General features: G+C 38.0%; 1 protein-coding gene across 1 annotated transcript in view; it reads right to left on the bottom strand.

The window, feature by feature from the left end:
- Nucleotides 1-2,332: 2,332 nt before the first annotated feature.
- Nucleotides 2,333-24,457, bottom strand: part of LOC117701317 (uncharacterized) — a 408,908-nt gene continuing 386,783 nt past the window's right edge. The window contains 11 exon segments of the mRNA XM_076706224.1: nt 2,333-2,440; nt 2,927-3,449; nt 3,892-3,980; nt 4,069-4,203; nt 4,602-4,754; nt 5,680-6,119; nt 6,486-6,666; nt 7,400-7,490; nt 10,915-10,988; nt 12,545-12,675; nt 13,709-13,858. Of these exon segments, the coding sequence (XP_076562339.1) occupies nt 2,333-2,440; nt 2,927-3,449; nt 3,892-3,980; nt 4,069-4,203; nt 4,602-4,754; nt 5,680-6,119; nt 6,486-6,666; nt 7,400-7,490; nt 10,915-10,988; nt 12,545-12,675; nt 13,709-13,858 (2,075 nt within the window).

Here is a 24,457-nt window from a genome sequence, read left to right as displayed (position 1 = left end):
GAAGATTCAACTGGACCAAGTAAATGGAAGGGACTGTGAAACCTATTAGGAGGGGTTTGTCTCACAGCTGCTCAGGAGGAGGCTTCAGGCTGAGTTTAAGATGACTAAGATTTCTTTGTTCATTAGTTCTGAGATCCTGGAGAGCTTTGGAGTACAAATAAAGCTTCTGCTGTCAAGCAACTCTCTTTTATCCTTTTCCCTGTGATCTCATGAATCAATAGAGATTCACAGGAGGTCCAGGTCATAAGTCAAAGTATTGTCTTGGTTCTCCTAAATCCAGAAGAATGCACTTGTTGGACAACAACTCTCAGTAGATGAGGAATGTGGAATAGAATAGCAGCACTAAGCCAGATAAACCACATCACCTGTCCTGGGAAATTCACTGTGCAAGAGGACTCTACAAAGTCTTGCCTAGCAGATCCAGAGGCTCAGGTTTAAACCACCCCATGATATCAGCCCTCTCCTAAAACCTAGAGCTTATTTTCTTGCTGCAGTCATACCCAATACCTAGACAGATGAATATTCAGCTCCTCTCTCACCTACTTGCTCCACAGGCTGCAATTTGGATTATACAAACACTTGAATTCTCTATTCTAAATATTGAAGTTTGTCTGTTCTGTCTGCTGACATTTGCCTGTCTGCATTTGCTAGGTTTTGATTCTGTAGTTTTGTGGGTTTTGTTTCATCAACAAGGTGACTATGTGATTAAGGAAGCTAGGGCTTCCTCCCCAGTTTCTACAATCTAGAGGGTTTTGCAGCTTTCCTGTTGTGTGGAAGGGAGGAACAGGTCTCCTGGAACAGCATGGCATGCCAGATTCAGCTGTTGACTCCAGTGCTCACAAGCTCTGGAGAACTCTGTGCTTCTACTTCCCCTTAGCTGTTATGGTCTAGGCAGATGTAGCAAGGGAAACAGCCAAACCAGTAAACTCAGTATGTCTCAGCATTTACTCAACAACCTAACAATGTGAGGGCACCTGTGCTCAGATGTCCCAGGGCTGTTTGAGGAGGTTATCACCAAGAACAGCCACACTCTAAACAGTGAAGTAATCCAGTTTTCTCCACAGGTGGCCTCTGGTCTCTTGGGATTCCCATGCCTCTCCCTTAGACGTGCTCATTCTGATTGCTGCATTCTGCAGTCTTATGTTTGGGAGTAAAGTGTTCTGTTCTCCCATGTCCTATTCTGCAGCAGAAGACCAAAGTACTAAAGTCCCTTTCAAAATGCAGAGCTATACCTGTGATTGTAAGAACTATAAGTGATATGTGGGAAGACAAAGGGAACTCCAAAGTCACTCTGGTACCAGGATGGTTGAGGAGCTATCAAAAGCCACTGCCATACTCCTATCCTCAGAACCATAATCACCTGTCCAAGACCTCATCTCCAAATCCATCACACTGGACATTAAGGATCCCAGTGAATTTAGGGAGCACAGAAACATTCCTTTTCTAACACTCGGGCATAAACCGTGAGCCTAGAGGCATGCCAGATTATTCTTGGTTTTATTTCATTGGTTTGTTTACTTTAAAAGTAAGGCTGAGACAACACACACATAAAGACAAACCAAAAAGAAAGGCTGCACTCAGGAGGACAGTGTCTATACTCATAGCCACATGCAAGAGTAGCAGCCAGTGACATTTGTAAGTGTGGCAAAAAAATGCTAATACACTAGGAAAAGGTATTGCATGAGATGTTTAGCTCTAAAATATGGGCTCTTCATCAGGACATAAGCACAGTCTACCAAGTCAGTAATATTCCTAGGATATCAAAGTCAACAATACAGACATAAGACTTGTAGTAGAGCATAGTGTTTATTAAGTAAATATGTATACTATTCTGAACAGATATTAGTTGCTCACAATTGGATAACCATTTAACATAGGATATCAAATAGCACCGGGCTACAGAGAAGAAACAGAAATTAAAAAAAAAATAAAAATAAACAGGGCATCAGAATTTGGGAAAACTGCATGATAGAACAGGTTCCTCCCTGTGTTGCAATTCTATGGTATTTTAAATTTCATCAAGAAAAATATGTAGGGCCCTGACATACTGCTCATGCCACAACAAAAGCACATCTGGATATACATATACACAAAGTGGTGTTGAAAAAGCAGGGGCCAGGGATCACCTGTTATCACACACCAAGTTGGATGTAACAGTCAACTTCTTCAGCAATATTTACAATAAACTGACTATGCTTACGAATAACTACAAACTTAATTTGCAAGCAAAGCAGTATAACCCACCCACCCTCTCCCATCAAGGGACTCTCCCATTTTGTATGGCCCTTTCCCATGCAGACAGTGGAGGTCTGTCTTCAGCCTCATCTTCCCTTCATGGGTGAGGATTAGTATCCTCTTCAGCCCAAAAGGAACCAGAGTGATCTTGTCCAGGGGGCAGAAAGCGTGGAATGTTCTCTCTTCGGTGGTCAAAAGAAGCATGCTGAGAAAATAAAGGGGGGGTGTGAGAGTGGTTAACTTAAATGCTTGGCTAGAATTCTTTCATTAGATAATCTGTGCTGAGGAAGACAGAATGTCGATTGTACCTGAGAACCATCCATCTAGCTCAGTCATATACAGATCCTAGTAGACACTGGTTTTACAAAGCAATGAGTTCTACATGTGTAACTTCCTCAACTTGATAATACTTCATGTCTGCATTTCAAGTAGAGACTATATTTCTAGTGTGTTTCCCTTATGAAGAAGAGGCTCAGAATCCTTCTAAATGCAAAATAATAAAAACTATAGAATATCTCAACTTTTAATACTGATTCTCTCTTTGCCTGGAAACCCAAGAGTGGACCTTTACTAAATGATAATGTTCTGTAATGGGGCCCATGACATTATTCTATAGCTGCATAAAATTTTCTGAGGATTCCAGGCCATGTATTTTTAAATCAAGGTTTCCAGATGATTGAGAAGCACCTACAGGTGACATTGCTGATTGCTGATATAATGCTGCCAATACTTGTTGTGACACCACTGATGCTTGACGTGATGTTGCTGATGCTTGACATGGTGGTGCAGATGCTTGATGTGACACTGCCAATGATTGACATAGAGGTGAAGATACTTGATGGGTCACTACAGATGCTTGACATAACAGTCCAGATGCCTGACGTGAAGCTGCCAATACTTGACATAACTGTGCAGATGGTTGACATTTTGATGCATACATTTGGCTTAATGGTGCATATGCTTCACTTATTGGTGCAGAAACTTGACATATTGGTACATATTCTTGATGTATCAGTACAGGTACTTGACATGATGGTGCAGATGCTGAACATGATGGTAAAGATGCTGGACATGACACTAATGATGCTTGACATGACAGTAATGTTGCTTGACATGAGGCTGCCAATGTTTGATGTGATGCAGTCATTTCTTGGCATGATCTTGATGAATGATGCAGAAGTGGAGGGGTATAATCAATAGGATCCTCCCAACATCTGTAAGAGAAGAAATTTGGAGCAGTGACATAAGTCAAAGTATGATGGCTCATGAGAAATTCTCCATGCTACATATAACCTGACCCACATTTATATATTATTAGCTCTTCACAGCATGTAACAGAAATCTTACATCTACATCCCTGGTTTTCATAGCCAGTGCCTTCATTCCAAAATGTTAAAGAACAGACATGAAACTGGGGAATTACTCAGCTATGGTCAATAAAGTCTCTCTACAAACACCCTGTACAGGTGAACTTGAGCAATGAAGCCAACTAATTTCAAGGCTTAGATTTGAAGTCTCTCGCTTTGAGGCTGTCTTATCTAGGCTTTCTGTGTGAAAGATCCTCCATTCTATTAATAGGTAATCAGATAGGCACTACTAGGCAGGAACAAGGGAAAAGGCGATGGCCTCCACCCTTCTTCCCAATCTATCTCTCACCTATGTGTCTCATTTTGTGAATGCTGAGAATTGTCATTTCCAAAAAATTCCATGGTGGGTGACCCCAAGTCATCAATAACAGTCACCACCTGTACAAAACAACAGAGTTATTGTAAAAAAGGTACAGGTATACCATACATCCCTGTCTTACATTTCATGCTCAGTCTATCCCAGTACCTGTTCTCATGGACGATGCACACTAGATCCTTGTCCTTGCCCGGTTTGATGCTGCCCTGGTCGTTCATATTTTAAGTTTTGAAGCATTTCAATACATTGGGCAAATTCATATTCACATTGTTCTTGTTCTCTATCCTACAGGTTTTGATGCATCAAAAAATAAACATAAAAGTAATTCAATGTCTGAAAAAGACACTGCCTCCCAAGAAATGAACTTAACATTCAAATGAATTAAAAACAATAAAAGTCTGGTCTCTGTACATATGAGGCTATAGGAACTACTGACTGCTTTGCTAGCACAGTATTCAGGGACATGCCCCTGGGTTACAGACTTCTAAAAATCCAGAACACCCACACAAACATGTTTATATCATCTAGCCTATATTCATGTCTACCTTGAACAGATAATTTTCACTTTCTGGGACCACTGAATTACAACATATTGAGTAGGCTAAGCCAAGTAAAGGAAGCAACCCAACATTTTTTGAAAATGAAATGTCCTTTCAGTTATAAAAGTAAACTGAATTTCAAACCTCCTCTTCAATATCTCGGTAAGAATGTTGTTCATCATGGAAGGATCTACTTATATTCAAATCATAGACCTCTGTCATCATCACTCGTGGCCCACAGAGTTGGGCAAACTTTTCCCCAATAAGTGGACGCTGGTATTCATATGTTCTCTTTGGCTGCGTTTGTAAGTAAACAAAGTAACAAAGATCTGCTCTTAGTCTATGCTTTTCCTTAATGTATGAAACACAGTGAACATGGAGAGCAATTGCTTACCCAAGCCCTGAAGAAACCCCAGACTGCAGCCCCATTACTCATTATTATAAGAAATAAAAAATCATATCTACACTGAGAATTTAATTGTGTACTAATTCAAAAATTAAAAAACCCAAAACATTTTAGTTTAAAAACTTTTTAAAAAGGATAAATGTATTCACATAAATTTTCTTCTAAATAGTTCAATGAAATTTCATGATACTCCAAAAAAAAAAAAAAAAATCCCTGCAAGGCAAGAAGGCCTTTTCAAAATCAAAGATGCCAAGACTCAGGAATTTGCCATTGTCACATTGCTGGGGCTAAACTGAAACAACCATCTTTTAGGTTTTATTCTATGAATATTGCCTGGGGAATTGGGGGTGGAGTATCTGCATTTTGGATCTGTAAGAGATACAAAGAATTCTGCATAACTGATAAAAACTCACTCCCTTGCTTGATCATCCTGTATATTTAAGAATCCGGCCTTTTAGAAAATCATTATCCAAATACATGGTTATATCCACAATCACAGATAGAAGAAATGAAGGCCAGCAGAAGAAAAGAAACTAGCTTATGCTGCTGTTTGCTGAGGAGAAGGTTGGGATAAGTCTTCAAAAGAGGTGCCCTCTCTTGAGATTTGCCCACACATGAGGAAAATCTGGACCAGTAGAAATCCAGTATTTTCATAGCAGCTCAACTTACTTCAACTATTCTCTGAAGCACAAAACATTCTTGTATATTTGAAAAGCTAGTAGATTAGAAACTATAAAGTTAACCTGGGCAAAGTGAATTTAAGCTCGACAGTGTTAGAGGTGCAAAAAATGCATTTTGAAAAACTATCAGATGTACCTCAGCATTATGGACCTGCAAATCTGTGTGTACTGTGGGTTCTACCACAGCTTCTGGGTGCACAGCCTGTAATGCTGTGGTTGGACAAGATGGGGCAGCCTCAGGTGCCTTCTGATGTCTTTGTTCTTGACCCACAATGACTTCTTGGAACTTAGGGTCTTTCTTGTCTTCAGAATCTTCTCTTATTATACAGATTTCATCATCTGAAGCAGCATCATGATGTGCAGAATATTCATCAATTACATGTTCCTTAGGATTGGATATCTTTGCCTCTACCAAGGGTTTCTTCACATCCTCTTCAGTGCATTCTCCTTGTTCTGGAGAGGCCTGTTTGTCTTGGCTGTCATTTAGGAGGAACTCTGGACCTACTTCAAATTCTCTGTCTTGGGGCTCTAGCATATATTTTGGATCTATCACATACCCCTGTCCAGATGTAGGGGCTAGAGAAGAAAGCACAGAGAAGATTGTGACAAAACAGTAAAATGTGCCAAAAAAGGAAAAAATCAAGTGAATAATAAGAATTCTATTGAATTCTTCCTATTGAAAGAGCGAGAATCTGCACATATCTCATTGGGATTTCTAGAATGTACAAGACTGGGGATTGATTAAATCTGTGAAGAGATATTTAACTTTATTGCTCTGAAATCATCATCTCCAAAGGTTTACAGAAAACAAGCAAAGTTAGACTTGACATCTGTGATTTCACACCATTATAAACTGAGCATGGTCTTTATTTTAAACCTTGCTATGACCTTGAAGGTCATCCCATTTCTTTAGACCACATCCAAATAGCTAATTGTACATACATGATACTGGTGTTGTTGATGAAATATCTGTAGATGAAGAACTTGTGCTTGTCCTCATGCCAGCGCTTATGCTTGTGGCTGCATTTAAGTCTGGGGTTATGCTTGAGTGAGAGGGTGTCCAGACCTGAACTAATTCAAATGGCATTCGCTGAGTGGCTGCTTGAACTTCTACAATCTCAACCTGAATTTGCAACAGAAGATAACACATTTCACTTACAAGATAGAATAAGACAGGCATCCTAGGAAAAACAGGGAGACCTGTCCCAAACCTTAGACATACCTCACAATATACTTCAGTCATTGAAGAAAGACACAAAATCTTCACACACACACACAGACACACACACACACACACACACACACACACACACACACACACACCTACACATCCTTAAAAATATTGTTGGGGTACTAAGCCTCAAAGAGGAAGTGGCCATTGATGGGTTTTCTCAGAGTTCCTACACATGTAAGGTAGGCTTCAAACACAATAAATGCCAAGTATGAGATAATGTTTTAGGCAGATTAAATGGAAAATATCAGTAAGAGTATTTTGGCTGTAAGAAATAAATGAATTGTACACTAGAATTTCTAGGGTTAACACTATAGTGCAAGTTAGGAGAATAAAAGAATAAAAGAATCAAACGATGTCAGTTTTCCCTAAGCCTGCTTATGTTTTAGTCAAATGTTATTTTAAAAATTTGTAGATGCTCAACTTAGGGTCAGGATAAGCACAAGGACTACTGTAAGCATGGCAGTTACTTACGGTAAGGAAAAAAAATAACAGAAACTGTCATGCTCATAAGACATTTATTGAAATGAAAGTCTTTCTATATTGATAACACACATTAACTAAATAATGATATAACAAGAATAAAGGCCCCAATGGTTCTCTGGGTGACTGCCAATGTACATACTTCTGTTCCTGCTTCAGGACACTCCTCCACATTCACAGCTTCAGCCTGAGCATCTGTTTGCATTTTGTTCCTACGGTGGCATTTTCGAAGCCTTAATAAAGCCATAAAGAAATCATTATTAATATGTCTTTTATGTATTGGTCAGGAAGCTTCCTCATTGCTGGATAACTTTCATAGTAGTGGAAGGGGATTGAGGAAAGAAATTCATCAACAGGCTTACTAGCTGTGAACACTGTGATCAAGGATAATGTCTAGCATGGCAAGACATGCCCATGTTTACAATCATGGCAATACAATGTTATGGGTGCAACCAACCAATTTCTGACTGGATTGATGGCCACACCACAGGAGAAAATACATAGGAACTGATCTGTGAAGCATTAGGAAGAAAAATTGGAGATAATATAACCTAAATACATTGTGTGAAATTCTTAAAGAATGAATAAAATCATATTAAAATTAACATTGTACAATGATATGTATGCATGGAAATACCATAAGTCAACTTTGTTTGTCTAACTTTAAAATGTCCTGTGTCATAGGATTAGAGGTTTGATTCCGTGGAAAAACTCTTAGCCAACATAGTTTATGTCCTGGTCCTAAATCTTATTCTAGTCTTGCAAAGACAAGAACACAAAAACAAGGTTTATATTTGGGAGGTCAAGCAACAAGAAACCCACCATCAGTACAAAATATGAGAGGTTGATATATAGTAATATGTCTCTCTTTTAAAAAATAAACAGCCGGGCAGTAATGGTGCATGAATTTAGTCCCAGCACTTGGGAGGCAGAAGCAAGTGGATTTCTGAGTTCGAGGCCAGCCTGGTCTACAGAGTGAGTTCCAGGATAGCCAGATCTACACAGAGAAACCCTGTCTCGAAAAAAAAGAAAAAGAAAAAGAAAAACAAGGAAAGAAAGAAAGAAAGAAAGAAGAAAGAAAGAAAGAAGATAACCTAACAGTAAATGTGCTAAGTGATATTTATGAGATTCTGATGGCATAAAGAAGAGTTAAAACAGGAAAAGCCAGTTAATGAGTTATTGCAGCCATCTGCATATATTATCTGTGCATGAAATGTACAATTTTTACTCTTACTGGTTTGATTTTCAGTGTGAAATAATTTAAACACAAGCATATTATTTACAATAGTTAACACTTAGAGAAAATTCTAACACAACACACATACATGTGTGTGGGTGTACATATATACAACACATATGTTGATTTCTTCTTGAAGGTAGGATCTCACATATCCCAGGCTAGGCTTAAACTCAGTATGTTGTCAAGGAAGACATTAGAGTTTTTATTTTGGGGCTGGAGGAATGACTCAGCAGTTAAGAATACTGACTTCTCTTTCAGAGGCCCTAGTTTCAATTCCCAGCTCCCTCAATGGAAGCCTACACCTCTCTGTAACTCCAGTTCCAGAGTATCTCACACCCCTCTCCAACTGCTGTTTTTCACTGGAGATATGCAGTGCACAGACATACATGTAGGCAAAATACACAGATAATGGTTGTCTTTAAATTGCTCTATGTGCCCCCACCTCTCAACTCAGATATCAAAGGCATATGCTGCTAGGTTTATGCTAGGCAAGCCCTCTGTCAACTGAGCTACATTCCCTGCCAGTGGAGAAATCCTTTTTTTTTTTTAAAGTGACAAAACACACATTTCAAACACTTCAATTAAAGCTTTCAATTCAAGGATTTCTGGTCGATTCAGATCATAAGATGATTATAATGATTTCAGTTCCCTTTGCATTTTTAGCCCTTTCATATTTACATATTTCTTTATATGCTGGTGACTTACTCTGGGGAAGCACTAAGATAACTCTCCAACCCAAGACAGTTTGAGAACATTTTCATAGCTCAGAAAAGGTATTCCACTGTTCTAGCTACCATTCCTCTCTGTCCCCATCCACTCTGCACACAATACTGTCCAGAGGCAACCTCTAATCCACCTTCTGCCTCTGTTGAGTTCCCTGTTATGAACTTATAGATGAGCAAAATTCAGTTTGTCTAGGCAGGCTTCACAGCAGGTAGGCTTGGTGGCCAGCAGGCTTTGAACAGAGCCTTCACAGGCTTCTGATTGTAAGCCCTGGGTCTTAAGGGACAACCATACAATACTCAGATTCCTCCTTGTTTTCAATTGAAACCAGTCACTGAAGTTTAAACACTTCACATCATCCTGGACTTTTTCTAAGCCCCGAGCCTTGGCTGCAAAATACTGTTACTTTTTATCCATCTGTTCCCAATCGTGATTTTTTTAAGGTAGTAAGTAACCTGGGACCCCTAGCTCTCCCATGTACTTCAGACATTAATCTATCTTTCACCTTAAATTTACTTGGCTTGACAGAACTGTCTCAAAGCCAAGCTTGGGTTTTGTTTGAAAGCATAAGGCAAATTTTTGCCTTTGAATTGTCTTTCAGGCTGTGCATGGTGGCCCACTCATGTAACTCCGGAACATGGGAGGCAGAGGCATGAGAATCTCTGTGAGTTGGAGGCCAGCCTGCTTTATATAGTGAGTTCCTGGAAAGCCTGAAAATCTGTCTCTCTCTCTTCTCTCTCTCTCTCTCTCTCTCTCTCTCTCTCTCTCTCTCTCTCTCTCTCTCTCTCCCTCCCTCCCTCCCTCCCTCCCTCCCTCTCTCTCTCTCTCTCTCTCTCTCTCTCTCTCTCTCTCTCTCTCCCTCCCTCTCTCTCTGTTTCTCTCTTGCTGTCTAGCTCTTTCTCACTTTCTCTTGCACTCAGGCTTTCTCTCTCCTTGAGCATCTCTCCCAATTCTCCCTCTCCCTTTCCTTTTCACTTTCCTTCTTTCTCCCTCTTGCCCCTCCCCTTTACCCTCCTCTCTCCCACACACAAACTGACAAATAATGTGACCTGCACTAGACATCTTTTCACCTGAGAGCAAGTGAATGTTTTGCTCCATTGTCCTGTGTGGATGGAGCAGGATATAAGCCACTGCTGCATCATTAGGGAACAACCTCAGATGTATATTATGTGCTCTTTTCTGTCACTTTTTTCTAGAACCATTATTGGATTAATCTAGGAAATGATACAACAGACAGTAGTTAAATGATTCCTTCCATACATTAAAATGTACAGATCTGGAAACTGGAAGAGGTATTGGTGGTGGTCTACTCAAACATACATACAGATGTATGTATGTATGTATGTATGTATGTATGTATGTATGTATGTATATATGTAGGTAGGTAGGTAGGTAGGTAGGTAGGTTGGTAAGCAATAGGTAGTTGAGAGAAAAATAGACAGAAAGGCAAGGAAAATTCTGTAGTTTTAAACATAATTTGAGTATGTTAAAAATTAAAAATTAAAAACCATTTATCCGTGTTTATTCTGTTGGAAGACAATAAATTATATTAAATGATATGGTAGATTCAGAAAAGCTAATTCGTCATTTTAAAATTCTTAATCTTTCTTATTTTGCCTTTATTTACCAAAAAAAAAAAAAACCCAAAAAACTTGTTTCAGCTCTGCATTATTTACAGCCATGATACCTCTTACCTATGGTGTTGTATAGTACTGTCATCATCGGAATCATCATCTACAGCATTTGTTTGAATGTTAACTGGTTGTGCCTGCAAAAAGTTAGCATCATCAGTTGTCACCATTTTAGCATCTCTGAGAATCAAATCTACAGCTTTGTACAGAGAAGAGTTACACCTTCTTCTAACCCCCTAATTGGCATTAAATGTACCTATGTACTAGAAAAACTTGACATTTCTAACATGCATTATATATTCAAGTTAATCCAAGTGTCACGTCGGTGTGAAAAAGATGCTAGGTTTACAGGTACAAAAACAATTTATGCACATACAGTGGTTTAGTCCAACACTAGTAGATCAAGGAATTTCACTTTGATTCAAGTTCACTGCTTGCTATTTTACACCCTCACACTATAAAGACTCCTCTGACTGCTATCTCTGTTCTCTTTAATTTGTTTTCCAAAATATCAACTGGTATAGAAACAATATCCTAGAGGCACAGAGAGAAAAAGTGGAGGAAATCGCAAATAGACTTTCTGGTGCCATGATGGAGACTAGTGAAATATGGGTGGGACAAGCAAAATTTGTTTTCTCTTTCTCAGAATAGGAAACAGATCTTGGGCTGAGTCATCCTGTATATTAGAAGTCTACATTCTTGTGGCAGAAGATGAAACTCAGATCCCAGAGGGTTGGTATGAAGGAAGAGTGAATGAGGCAATCAAATCAGACAACTTCCTTCAGTCTTCTCCTCTATACAACTTTCCTCACTCTCTTCAATATGGAAAAGTGGTTTGTTCTGAAATTGAATCTAGGAGGGATCTACTATGTCATCACAATAGAAACATGGTCCACAGCCAAACAGAGCTCTTTATATAGGCTGCTAACACTACCCAGTCTTCAATGTTCTAGTTAGCCCTGTATCCATTCATTCCAAATCCTGGAGTTTCCATCCCCATGACTAAAATCAACCCAGATTCCTGCCATTCACATCTGGTTATCTCCATTCTTGTTTCTTTATACTTCATGTTCCACATTCAAAGCAGCCTAGGGATTTCAGTCTAGATCATACTCTGCTTAGCATAAATTCTGTATGTATTACTACAGTGAGCAAAGTTCTGCACAATCTATCACTTTCCTGTCTCCACCATCCCCTTCACTCTTTCCCTTATTTGAGTCACATAAGCAATTTTATTCCTTCAAACTCTCCAAATTGAGGTCAGTGCACTCTCTGTATAGACTGCCTTTGTTAGACTTGGGGGTACCCTATTCAAAACAGAAATCACCAGCTCACTTTCCCATGACACCTTTTATCAGTGCCTTGTCTGTTAGCTGCCTGTATGTGTTTCCTTGGTACTTACTGCAGTATCTAGGACATGAAAAGTATTTCATGTCATTGAAAATACAAACTAAACGATTTTCAATCTAACACATGCATTTTAATAACTAGCTTTTCCTTTGGCCTGTAAAAAGCCTTTACAATCAAGTACCTAAGGTTGTGAGGGAGGGAGGACATGAAAATTCACTTTATAAAACTAATATACAAGTTGTTCTTTCTTTGCTGAATACTAAATGTATGTACACGGATATCCAGTAGCTGGAAGAGAAAATGCTGTGCCCATCAATAAGAGAGAGATATAGAGCATACTCACTGTCTCATCCAGCGTACGTAGAACAGAAATGTTTCCCACAACATAGTACTTTTCCTCCCATAACAGCCTTGGAGCAGAAGACCAAATCTTTCTGCTATTAGGACCGAAGTTTCCAAAAAATACAAATGACTCTAAGGGTGACAGACATAATGGCAATTAAATCAGAAGCAATCCTGGCTAAGAGAGCAGGCAGACAACTTCCACATCACGATGCTGTTTGTCACCTCACTGGCAGTTTTCAAGATTCTGAGCCATGGGCTTCTCTTTACCTTCCTTCCCTTCCAGCTAAGATCCCCAGTTTCCCACATGGTCACCACTAATGTATGAGGCATGCATCCTGAAAAATCAAAGGTGTGATTTTTGTGCTGATGTCAATCTTTTTCTTTTGACCTATGGATTCTTGAGTTAGTCTCTAAAAGAAATAGTGTGTTTGTGTGTGTGTGTGTGTGTGTGTGTGTTCATGCATCTGTCCAAGTGATTTTTAATGATATTTCACCTTTAACTTTCAAGAAAGAAAGAGGAGAAATATTTTAACATGCATTTTTGTACCTGAAGCAAACAGTATTATACCTTACCTCTGATTAACTCAGATATTTTAAGGGTCAATTTTAATTTTGTATCTTGATTTCTCAGCTTGTACTTCCTTAACCCTCAAAAACTAGGTCCCATACTACACCTGACATAAATGTTATCTATTGAAAAATTTAGGTGAAATGATTTCTTTCCCCAGGTCAGTGTATAGAGATTTAGAGTTTATATTCTATATATTGGCCCTTGATATAATGTTAGAATTCTAGACTCCAGTGAACCTCATTTGTGGTATGGTTTACAAACTACAAAATCCATCTGTAACTTATTCAAGTTATTCATGGAGCTCCCTTTAAGCTATTCAGTGCATTAAACATTTTTTGGATTAGGTTTTTAAAATTATTTTGTTTTGTCTGAGGAGACATCCACATCCTCAACCTATATAATCATCCATGTTTCTATATGACCCCACCTTATAAATTTCAGTATTTTTAAATATCTAATGTAGTCAGAAATTGTGAGTGTAGCAGTATCAGGTATTTCACAAGTGACAGTAATACAAGAATTAGTATGCTAGCAATCAGGGAATACAGCACTCATGAACATCAAGTAAGTATCATCATCTGGGTTGCTTACCATCATAAGAATCCTGTAGGTACAAGATGAATTTCATGTACTCATATATATATCTCCCTTGGTACATGGTCCTGTAACAATATGTGTCCTGGCCACTCTGACCTACATTTCCTTTTCTTATATAACAGCAAAATTCGATTAGGCTTCCCACTAAAGAGAGCAAGATACAAGTAAAGTTACGTAGTCTGATGGATTATTTCAGACAATAATAGTCTTCCTTAGTCAAGACAATATTGTAAAGAACACAACTTTCTTTCCATAAATGCTGGTCCTCAGAAGAGATATCATTCTTATATCCATAAAATAGGCACTAGCTGGAACACAGTACACTAGTATTTGTATAGCACTACTAAAATTCGAGAAAGGCTGCTGTAATTATGTTTTATTGTAAAGACTAAGACAGGGTGGGATGATTTCGCAATTAATTAATTTTATTGACTCTTTTAGAATTTCACATATGCATGTGATATATTTTGATCATGTTCCCATTCCCTCCAACTTAGCTCAGATCCAGTTCCACATCTCCACTCAGTCCTTCCTAACTTTGTGTCCCCCAAAATACACAATTCCAATGTGTACTACCCATATCCTTCCACTAGAGCAACAGTTCTCAGCCCTTTGGGGGTAGAACAACTCTTTCATAGGAGTCACCTAAGACCATGTACATATCAGATATTTACATTACCATTCAAAACAGTAGCCAAAGTACAGTTATGAGGTAGCAATGAAAATAAATTTATGATGGGGGGTTACCACAGCATGAGAGACTGTATTAAAAGGTCTCAGCATTAGGAAGGTTGAGAACCACTGCTAGGGGCTACATCCTTAGCGGTACCCCACTCTTCCTCCCACAGCATCCATCAGCTCTCTTGAGCACTTCCACAGCTTCTGAGGGCTCATCATCTGAGAGTAATATCCTGTTGAGCTCCTCCATAATTCTCCAGAGGAAATAATTTTTAGTGTGAGAAATGTAGTATTTGAAATTATAGGCTATTAACTTAAATAGATATATTATCAGCAACTACACTGATTTTTTTTTTCAAAAACTACTAAGGTGTAAGAGAGCAAGGAATTGTTCAGCTAAGTATTACTTTTCACACACAATTCAAAAATTAAATTAAAAAAGAAAACAAAACCATGTATGCATACCTATATTTGCCAATGGAAGATTTACAATGATCTTCTCAGATATGGCATCCTTTTGTTCATCATGAACAAGATTTTTTTTCTTTACATTTTTTTTATATATTTTTTTTATTAGATCTTTCATTTAGTCTGGCTAAGGGTTTGTCTATCTTGTTGATTTTCTCAAAGAACCAGCTCCTGGTTTTGTTGATATTTTGTTTCGACTTGGTTGATTTCAGCCGTGAGTTTGATTATTTCCTGCTGTCTACTCCTCTTGGGTATACTAGCTTCTTTTTGTTCTAATGCTTTCAGGTTTGCTGTCAAGTTGTTAATGTATGCTCTTTCCACTTTATTTTTGTGAGCACTTAGAGCTATGATTTTTCCTCTTAGTACTGCTTTCAATGAGTCCTACATGTTTTGATATGATGTGTCCTCATTTTCATTTAAAATCTAAAAAGTCTTTAATTTCTTTCTTAATTTCTTCCTTGACCAAGTTATCATTGAGTAGAGCATTGTTCAGTTGCCAAGTGTATGTCGGTTTTCTGATGTTTTTGTCCATGTCAAAGACAAGTCTTAATCCATGGTGGTCTGATAAGGTACTGGGGATTATTTCAATCTTTTTGTATCTGTTGACGCCTGTTTTGTGACCAATTATATGGTCTATTTTCGAGAAGGTACCATGAGGTGCTGAGAAGAAGGTATATTCTTTTGTTTTAGGATTCGGGGGGATCCACAGATCCCACAACCAGCTTTAGGTAGGAAAACCCACATACTACCCTGAGCTCATAGCTGGGCGCCCTGTGTGCTCAGAACCCAGCAGATACCCCTCCCCGCCCCCCTTCCCCTGCGCCCCTGCCGGCTAGCACCCCTTTTCTGCCCATCTCTCGGGTCTGAGTCCCGGACCAGACCTCTACCAGGTCTGCAGTTGTGTGGACCCCGGTCACCGCCTGAGACATACTGGAAGGTCCACTCAACCCAGAGCCACAGAGGAACAACTGAACTCAGTGTCAGACAACATACCCTGAGATATCCAAGAGGAGACCCTGCACCCAGAACAGCAGACATCTAGCTGGACTGCTACCTTGGAGGCACCATATCCTGAGGCATCCTAGAGATACCACTGTAATCAGGGCAGCTGGAAAAAAATCACAAAGACATCTGGACTCCTAGAAGACCAAACACAATCGAGACAACTGGAAAGACAGGCTTCAATCAGAGACAGAAGTACAGGTAGCACTAGAATTAACCAGATGGCAAAAGGCAGGTGCAAGAACGTAAGCAACAGAAACCAAAGTTACATGGCATCATCAGAACCCAGTTCCCCCATCATAGCAAGCCCTGAACACCCCATCACACCAGAAAAGCAAGATTCAGAATTAAAATCACTTCTCATGATGATGATAGAGGACTTTAAGAAAGACATAAATAACACTCTCAAAGAACAGATAGAAACCCTTAGAGAGGAAACACAAAAATCCCTTAAGGAATTACAAGAAAATGCAACCAAACAGGAGAAGGAATTAAACAAAACCATGCAGGATCTAAAAACGGAAGTAGAAACAATAAAGAAATCACAAAGGGAGAATACCCTGGAGATAGAAAACTTAAAAAAACGATCAGGAGTCTTATGGTATTTTTCATAGGTATTAAAAACAGGAACTGTGTTTTGTTCATAATTTGTTTGTACATTGAACATTCCTTTGCATAAAAGAAATGACAGGTGTTAAATTAAGATAACTATTGATATTAGAATTCTCAGCTTATAATTTAGAGAAATACTTTGTTAGTTTGGTAGGGGGTGCTTATGTGTTCCATTACTCATGTGTAGAGATTCAAAGACAACTTTGGGGGGTTGAATCTCTCCTTCCATCTTTATGTGAGCTCTGTGAAAGTGATGAGAACAAGGTGTGTGTAGAACTCGTGAAGTAGGGTGCTAGCAGCTATTGGCATTTTGAAGAGTGTTGAAGAAGAAATGCATTGTAAGGGAGTGGACATGGCCTAGAAAATATACTTGGAAAGTTTAGCCACAAAGAGTGCATAGAATCAGGGAAATGGACCTAAGTCAAACCTCTTTGAGAAGACAGAGAGGCAATAGCAAGCTGTTCTCTGAGTCTCTTTCTAGATGATCCATATCCAAGTCTATTCATCAGTTTCTGAAGTCTCTTCAGCAAATTGCAAAGATCTTCATGGGTTATCCTCTGGCATGGATTAGAGGCACCACTAATTTACAGAGAAGTAAACATGAGCTTTATGTATGATAAAGCTGAGGCTAATTACTGATATGGTGCCCCAAAAGAGGACTAAGACAACAGAAAGACAGATCTTTTTCATTCATATAACATCCAAGGTCTTCATTATACACTATAACTACTGTGGCAGGATATGTCAGAAAATGGCCTTAATCCCAGTACTCCGGTGAGATGGCAGAAGGATTGTGGATTTGATGCAAGTCTTGGGCTAAATATCATGAGCTAATTTCCAAAATAAATGATAAATGAACAAGCAAACAAATAAGATCTATTTGTATTAAAACAATAACATGAAAGTCAATGTTCCCACCCTTTGACTGTGAGGCTGTTAAAAGTAAAAACCAATCCATTTCCATGTCTTCCCAGTACAGCCTAATACAATGTCTGGCACTGTTGTTTAGCAATCACTTAAGTTAAACCTGAACCAGCTTGAGTGAAATAGCAAGACTTAGCTTCCCTTCTGTTCTCACCTGCTTTAACAGTAATTCTTACCAGGTCTTACAATGAAACTGGGGGAATAGAAGACCCACGGAAGAGACCAAAATACCCTCAGCTTCCCTGACAAAGTTTGTCTACATCTGAAATAACAACAGAGGTCAGAACACAAAGCTTTGCCAATTGTATTACAAATTCTTACCTCCTCATTTTTTGTGTAGTCCTCTCCATTTTTTTCAGTCGGGTAAAGGTGGATTCTAAAACCAAATAAGACCATTATTTTACTAAGTAAACATCTTTCAACAATCTATAGCATCTACTTGCTGTAGCCTTCTTATGTCTATCTTGCTCTATGCCTGATAATCATCTTATGTCTATGTTTGCATGTATCCTGTTGTTATCTTGAGTCTATCTCCCATCAAAGGATCTCCTACACTGCAGCTATTCTGAGTCTATCTTCCATTTATGGATCATCTATACCCCAGCTATCATGTGCCCTTGTTTCATCTATGAATCATCTATATTCTAGATAGCCTGTGTCTCTCCCTATCATATTCCCTCTACCTATCATGTGTTTAACTTTCATCTGTCAATTATCAAAAAGTTCTCCTGTGTCTACATTATCTCTATTATCTTCCACCAATCAGTCATCTATCTATCTACACACCTCTGTCTATCATCAATATGTCTATGGCCTATCTTCCGAACAATCTGCTATATGCCTTCTACCCAACTATCATCTATTCCCTAGAAATCCTAACTATGCTGTGTCTATCTTTCAAATTAACTACATTCCAGCTATCCTGTGTCTATCCACGTGGTAGATCTCCTGTCTACTATCTATCCTTTGTCTTCTCACTGGGCTACATCTACCTTCTATTCTATAGCTCTCTTGTCTTTATTTTACTACCTATCAGCTATCCTGTAGCTATTCTGAGTCTCTAGGCTATACCTAGATACCTTTGAGTAACAGAAATATCTGTTCTCTATCTATCTATCTATCTATCTATCTATCTATCTATCTATCTATCTATCTATCTATCTATCTATCAATTTACCTATGTACCTACATTATCTATCTATCTATCTATCTATCTATCTATCTATCTATCTATCTATCTATCTATCTATCTACCTATCTATCTATTTACCTATGTACCTACATTATCTATCTATCTATCTATCTATCTATCTATCTATCTATCTATCTATCTATCTACCTATCTACCTATCTATCTATTTACCTATGTACCTACATTATCTATCTATTTATCTATCTATCTATCTATCTATCTATCTATCTATCTATCTATCTATCTATCCATCCATCCCTCTCTCTCTCTCTCTCTTTCTCTCTCTCTCTCTTTCTATCTATCATCTATCTATCAATCATCAATTATCTAGCTTTCCTGTGTATGTCATCTATTAACTATTCTCTGGATATATTTTGCCTATCTTCCATCTATCTATATTCTATCCTCTAGCTATCCGATATCTCTATTCCATCAATGCACCACTTATCATCTAGTTACCCTGAATCTCTGATCTCTCTATTCTTTATCTTCTAGCTATCTTGTATCCATAGATCTACCAACTATCCTCTAGCAACCTTAGGTCTGTATTTTACCCATGTGCCATCTATCTTCTAGCTGCCCTGCTTATCTCCTATCTATCATCAATCTTCCAAATTTTCTGTGTGTATGTTTCAGCTATGTATCATCTATCATCTATCATCTATCATCTACCTATCCTGTGCCTGTATTCCATCACCTATACATCATCTATCCTCTCCCTATCCTGTATGTCTATACCATTAATATATTACCTATCCTCTAGTTACCCTGACTCTGTAAACCATCAACTATACTCTGGCTATTCTGTGCCTGGATTCCATCCTTATATCCAATATCTTTCTTCCAACTACAGTGTGACACTATGCCATCCATAGTTCATGTATCTGCTAGCTAGCCTGCATATCTATCTATCTATCTATCTATCTATCTATCTATCTATCTATCTATCGATCCATCTATCATCTGTCTCTTAGATATCCTGTGTAACTATGCCATCATGAATCATTTATCTTCTAGTTTTCGTGCATTCTATTTACCTATATCTATCTGTCTATTATCTATCTTTCTGTCTACCTACCAACTTATTTACCAACCTATCATCAATCTTCTTTCAATCACCCTCCTGTGTCTGTCTTACATCTCTCTATCACCTATCCTCTAGCTATCCTGTTTGTCATCTATTATCTATGCTCTAGCTAGTCTGCATCTTTTTACCATTGATGCATCTTTTATTGTCTAAGTATCCTGAATCTCTGTAATATCTATCTATCTATCTATCTATCTATCTATCTATCTATCTATCTATTGTCTAGGTATCCTGTTTCCATATTCCATCTATCTATACATCATCTATCCTCTTTCTATCCTGTATCTCTATACTATAGATATAGCACTTATCCTCTAGCTACCCTTAATCCCTATAATCTAAGTATCATCTATCCTCTGGCTCTACTCTGTTTGGCTTCTATCCATACATCTTATATGTAACCTCCAGGTATCTTGTATTTCTGTAAAATCCATGGAACATATATCTACTAGCTAGCCTGTATCTATGTTTATCTATCTATCTAATATCTATGTATCTCTCTTTGCTCCATCTCTCATATATCTATCTATCTATCTATCTATCTATCTATCTATCTATCTATCTATCTATCTACAATTCAATAGTCTCCTGTATATGACTTCCAACTATCATCAATCCTCTAGCTATCCCGTGCCTTCCTTCCATCTATGGTTCATTTATCCTCTAGCTATCCTGTGTTTGTGTTCTATCTATCATCTATCCTCTAGCTATCCTGTGTCTGTCTTTCATGTATCATCTGTCTCCTAACAACCTTGTGTCTGTTTGCCATGTATCTACCATCTATCCTCTAGCTGTCCTGTGTCTGTTTACAATCCATGTATCATTTATCCTCTGGCCACCTTTTTCACTCTTTCATCTATCCTTAACATCTAGTTCCTATGTGTCTCTGTTTCGTATAATTATCCTCTTTCCTTTACCTATTCTTTGTTTATCTCCTATTTATCTATCATGTATCCTCTACAAGCTAGAGTGTAGCTATTTTGTCTGTCTTCTATCTATCTATTATCTATCTTCTTGTTATCCTATGTCTATCTTCTATCTGTCTATTCTCTATCTTTAACCTGTGTCTATGCCCCATTTCTATGTTGCCTACAGTGTCTCTATCTCCATCTATTTAGCATCTATCCTCTAGATCTTCTACATACCTCATACTTTACTCGCTCTTCTACACTTTATACATTCTGTGTCTATTATCAAATCAATTTTCCTTTAACCCATATCTCTCCTCTATCATATATTAGCTAATGTTCATCTTTTTCTTTTTGGATACTCTTCAATTCTTCAATTTATTATCTACTATCTAATCCTTTATATTCTATATTCTATAATTTATTATCTCTTGTTTATAATCTATCATCATTTTAAATTAATGATCTATAACTTATCACTTATTATTAACCATCTTTTATGTAGTTGTTGTACTGTCTAAAATCCATTTTGTGGGTGGAGGTAGACAATAGAGCCACAATCCTATTGGGAAGACAGGGAATGTTAGATTCTCTTTTATGCTGAATGAGTGGCATAAGGCTCCCTTGATCTGACATCCCTTTAAGGAGAAAAGACTCAAAGCAACTTGGAAGGACTAGGAATATATAAAGACCATGTAAGGCATAGTAAGTGCTCAAGGCCTCACTTGGCAAATGAGGTTGAGGGAAGCACTAGTCCTGCAAGACTTCTTCCAGTCTGTTCAATGTAGTAAGAAGTAGTAAGTTAACACTCAGAAAAGTGAACCCCATGTAAGAAAGGAAAACTCTGGTGCCCTATTGACAGAATCTCCTAGAAGCAGTGTGAAGGTGCCATATACACTTCTGTCAAAGGTAAAGGTCCTGGGTTTTTTTTATACAGTGGAGACACTTTCTATCAGTGATCCTAAGTTTTCAGTTCTTATTCAGAGTTTTGTATCATTTTAGTTTGTGTTCATTCTGAGAGAAAGCAGGCACCAACTTATTTCTCTTCCCCAATGTTTTGGATGACTGTTGCTGGCTAGGTTATTTCTAGTTTGTTGAGCTACCTAGATTCAGGCAGAAATGTCGACATTATTACATTTCTATGGACTTACCTGACATCAGATGGCACAGGTTCTATGCTCTTATTCTAAACTTGGACTATGGGCCTCAAACCAGTGTGGACTAGGGTCCCTTGTTTTAAAAAATGAGTCAATTATGAATCTATGCCTTATCATTTAGATACAAAAACTACTTTAACTATAGGTGGGAAGGTCATTGGTCCCATTTTTGAGAGAGATAATATATTGGGAGGATAAGGAAGACCAAAATGGTCACATAATTTTTCAGTGAAAAGATTACATTGAGAATTGAAAGAAGGTACAGAAAATACCATTTCAAATGCAAATGTCCTCACTGTACAGAATACCCATGTGTTCTGAGACTCAGAGATGTGCTTCCCAGCAATCAGAATTTTTTTCTTACAAATTAGTTTGTAATCTTTCACTCTATGTTCTCCACAAGCAGTTCATCAGCAGCACAGGCATGGGCAACAAAGAAGGATCACCTCCTTTTCAAGTGGCAATCCTAAAGATAAAAGTTAGATCAGGGCTCAGATTGTTACTGTTACGTCTAAAAACATCAATTTTTGTCCCAGGATAACCATTCCGAGTGGTATGCCATCCCTTCATTTACTTGGGAATGACTTGTCACTAACATCAGAAGGTAAATATTAAGACCTCCTAGAGAAAGAGAACTGAGGATTCTATGACTGGAAGTTTATTCTCTGAAGAAACCATTGTCAGCAGATGTTTGCTCAAAATATTATGGAAATTTTTATACTCAGATCATCTCTCCTGTCACAAGGAAAACATGACCTCCCTTCTTTTCTGGGGTATTCACTCCTTCGATCTTTGATTAAGTAGACATCATATTTTATTTTCTCACTGAAGCAAAGGGAGGCTCAGATCATTCCATGATGTCCAAATGAGGCTTAAACATTCATTTAGGTTGAGGACTCCCATACACTTTCATGAACATCTCTGTGAGTTTTTATGTCAGTGGCTTCTCTGTCAGCCATGTAATCAGAATAATTGGTATTAAGTCCCTTTCAAATTTAAGGGTGTCAAGATTTCCCTTATTCCAAGAAGTTAGAACATGTGCTCCTTCATTGACAGTGTATGCATGTCAAAGATTCTTTATATCATCATTACTGAACCTAAAGTTTTCCTTGAGCTGAGGGAGAAATTTGAGAATCAATAGTCCACAAATTTCTGATATTATGGACTGAACCTCAAATATTTTTCCTATTGTTTCACAGATTTCTCCATCAGTTCAAGGAAAACTGTAGGTTTAATAATAATGCAGTGAAGAATCTTTGACATACACACTCTGTCAAGTAAAAAACATATATTATTTCTTCTTTGAATAAGGGAAATCTAGAGACCCTTAAATTTGAAAGAGACTTAACACAAATTCTTCTGATTATGGAGCCTACAGAGAAGTCACTGATATGAAAACTAACAGATATGTTCAGAATGTAAATTGTATGTGATTCATCAAACTAAATAAATGTTTAAGCCTTCAGACACACTGCAATGATCTGAAGCTTCCTTTGCTTCAGTGAGAAAATATGAAGTCTCCTTAATCAAAGGTAGAAAAAGTGAGTACACTAGGAAAGAAAGGAGACCCTGATATTTTTGTGACAGTAGAGATGATCCGAGAATAAAAATTCCCATTATATTTTAAGCAAAAATAACTTTGCTTACCTTAGCTCATGAAATCTTAGCATTGCCTCAACTTCTAACCTGTTTTCACATTCTACAGTATTCATATCTTTAGCTGAATGAGCAGGAGACCAAACACAGTTGCCATCATTTATGATTTTCATGGTTATGTGCCCTCAGCATGATTACCTCCTGAGACTTATGTTTAACCAACCAGAACTATGATAGACTGATGATTTTGCAACATGTCATGTGACTTTACTCAAGAAGTTGTATAAGGTTCCACAATTTGCTTCCTCTCTTGATTTCTGTGAACTTTGATTAAAAACAGAAATGCTTCTTGGTCAGAGGTAAAATATCCCAGAGGCTGCTGAGAAAAAAGAATTCTTGTGGGAGTCTACTGAGTCAAATGGGTAACTTTTAAGGCCTCAATCATGAGAAGAAAAAAATACCAAAATTTTGGAAAAGAGAAAGGCCCTCAATCCTGTTGGAGAGTAGGGAAGTATCCCTGTTTACCTTCTGTAGAGGAGGTTGGTCCAGGCACTCCAGGCTCCACATCTTCAGAGAACTCTAGAAATTTTTATTTTTGACAAAATCAGACTTGACAGTGTTCTGAGGTTTCTTCTGACTAGTTGGGTCTAAGTCCATGGATCTGTTCCCTATTTAAACTTAAAATAAGCTGCACTGGTGTGGGTGTGGAGGAATGTTACCTTTCTGGTGATCAGATTAAAGATAGATGTGCTTGGATCTAGTTTGAGTTTATCATTCAGTGGCCATTGGACTTGAATTCAGAGTTCTCTGAGGTTTTTTTGGGTGGTCAAAGGTATATTTCCTGACCAATAAAGTCTAAGTGAGAATCTCTTGTTTCTGTTAGTTGAATGGTAGACCTGATTCTACCATGAACAAAGAGAGAAGCTTCTGTGCATTCTTGGTGAAAAGGATTCAGTCTGAAGCACATTATAGGCAAGCCTAAATGTTTGAGACACACTCTTCATTCACAAAGACAGTTCTATAGCTTTCTTCATCAGAGTGGAATGTCTAAGACCACTCCAGAGAAGACAGAGGAAGAATAAAATGTTTTATTCTCCAGGTCAGCTGACCTCTTTGGCA

The sequence above is a fragment of the Arvicanthis niloticus genome, assembly GCF_011762505.2.
Source record: "Arvicanthis niloticus isolate mArvNil1 chromosome Y unlocalized genomic scaffold, mArvNil1.pat.X SUPER_Y_unloc_4, whole genome shotgun sequence".
Classification (NCBI taxonomy): Eukaryota; Metazoa; Chordata; class Mammalia; order Rodentia; family Muridae; genus Arvicanthis; species Arvicanthis niloticus.
The sequence above is the reverse complement of the archived record's forward strand: the minus strand, read 5'-3'. Positions and strand labels throughout refer to the sequence as shown.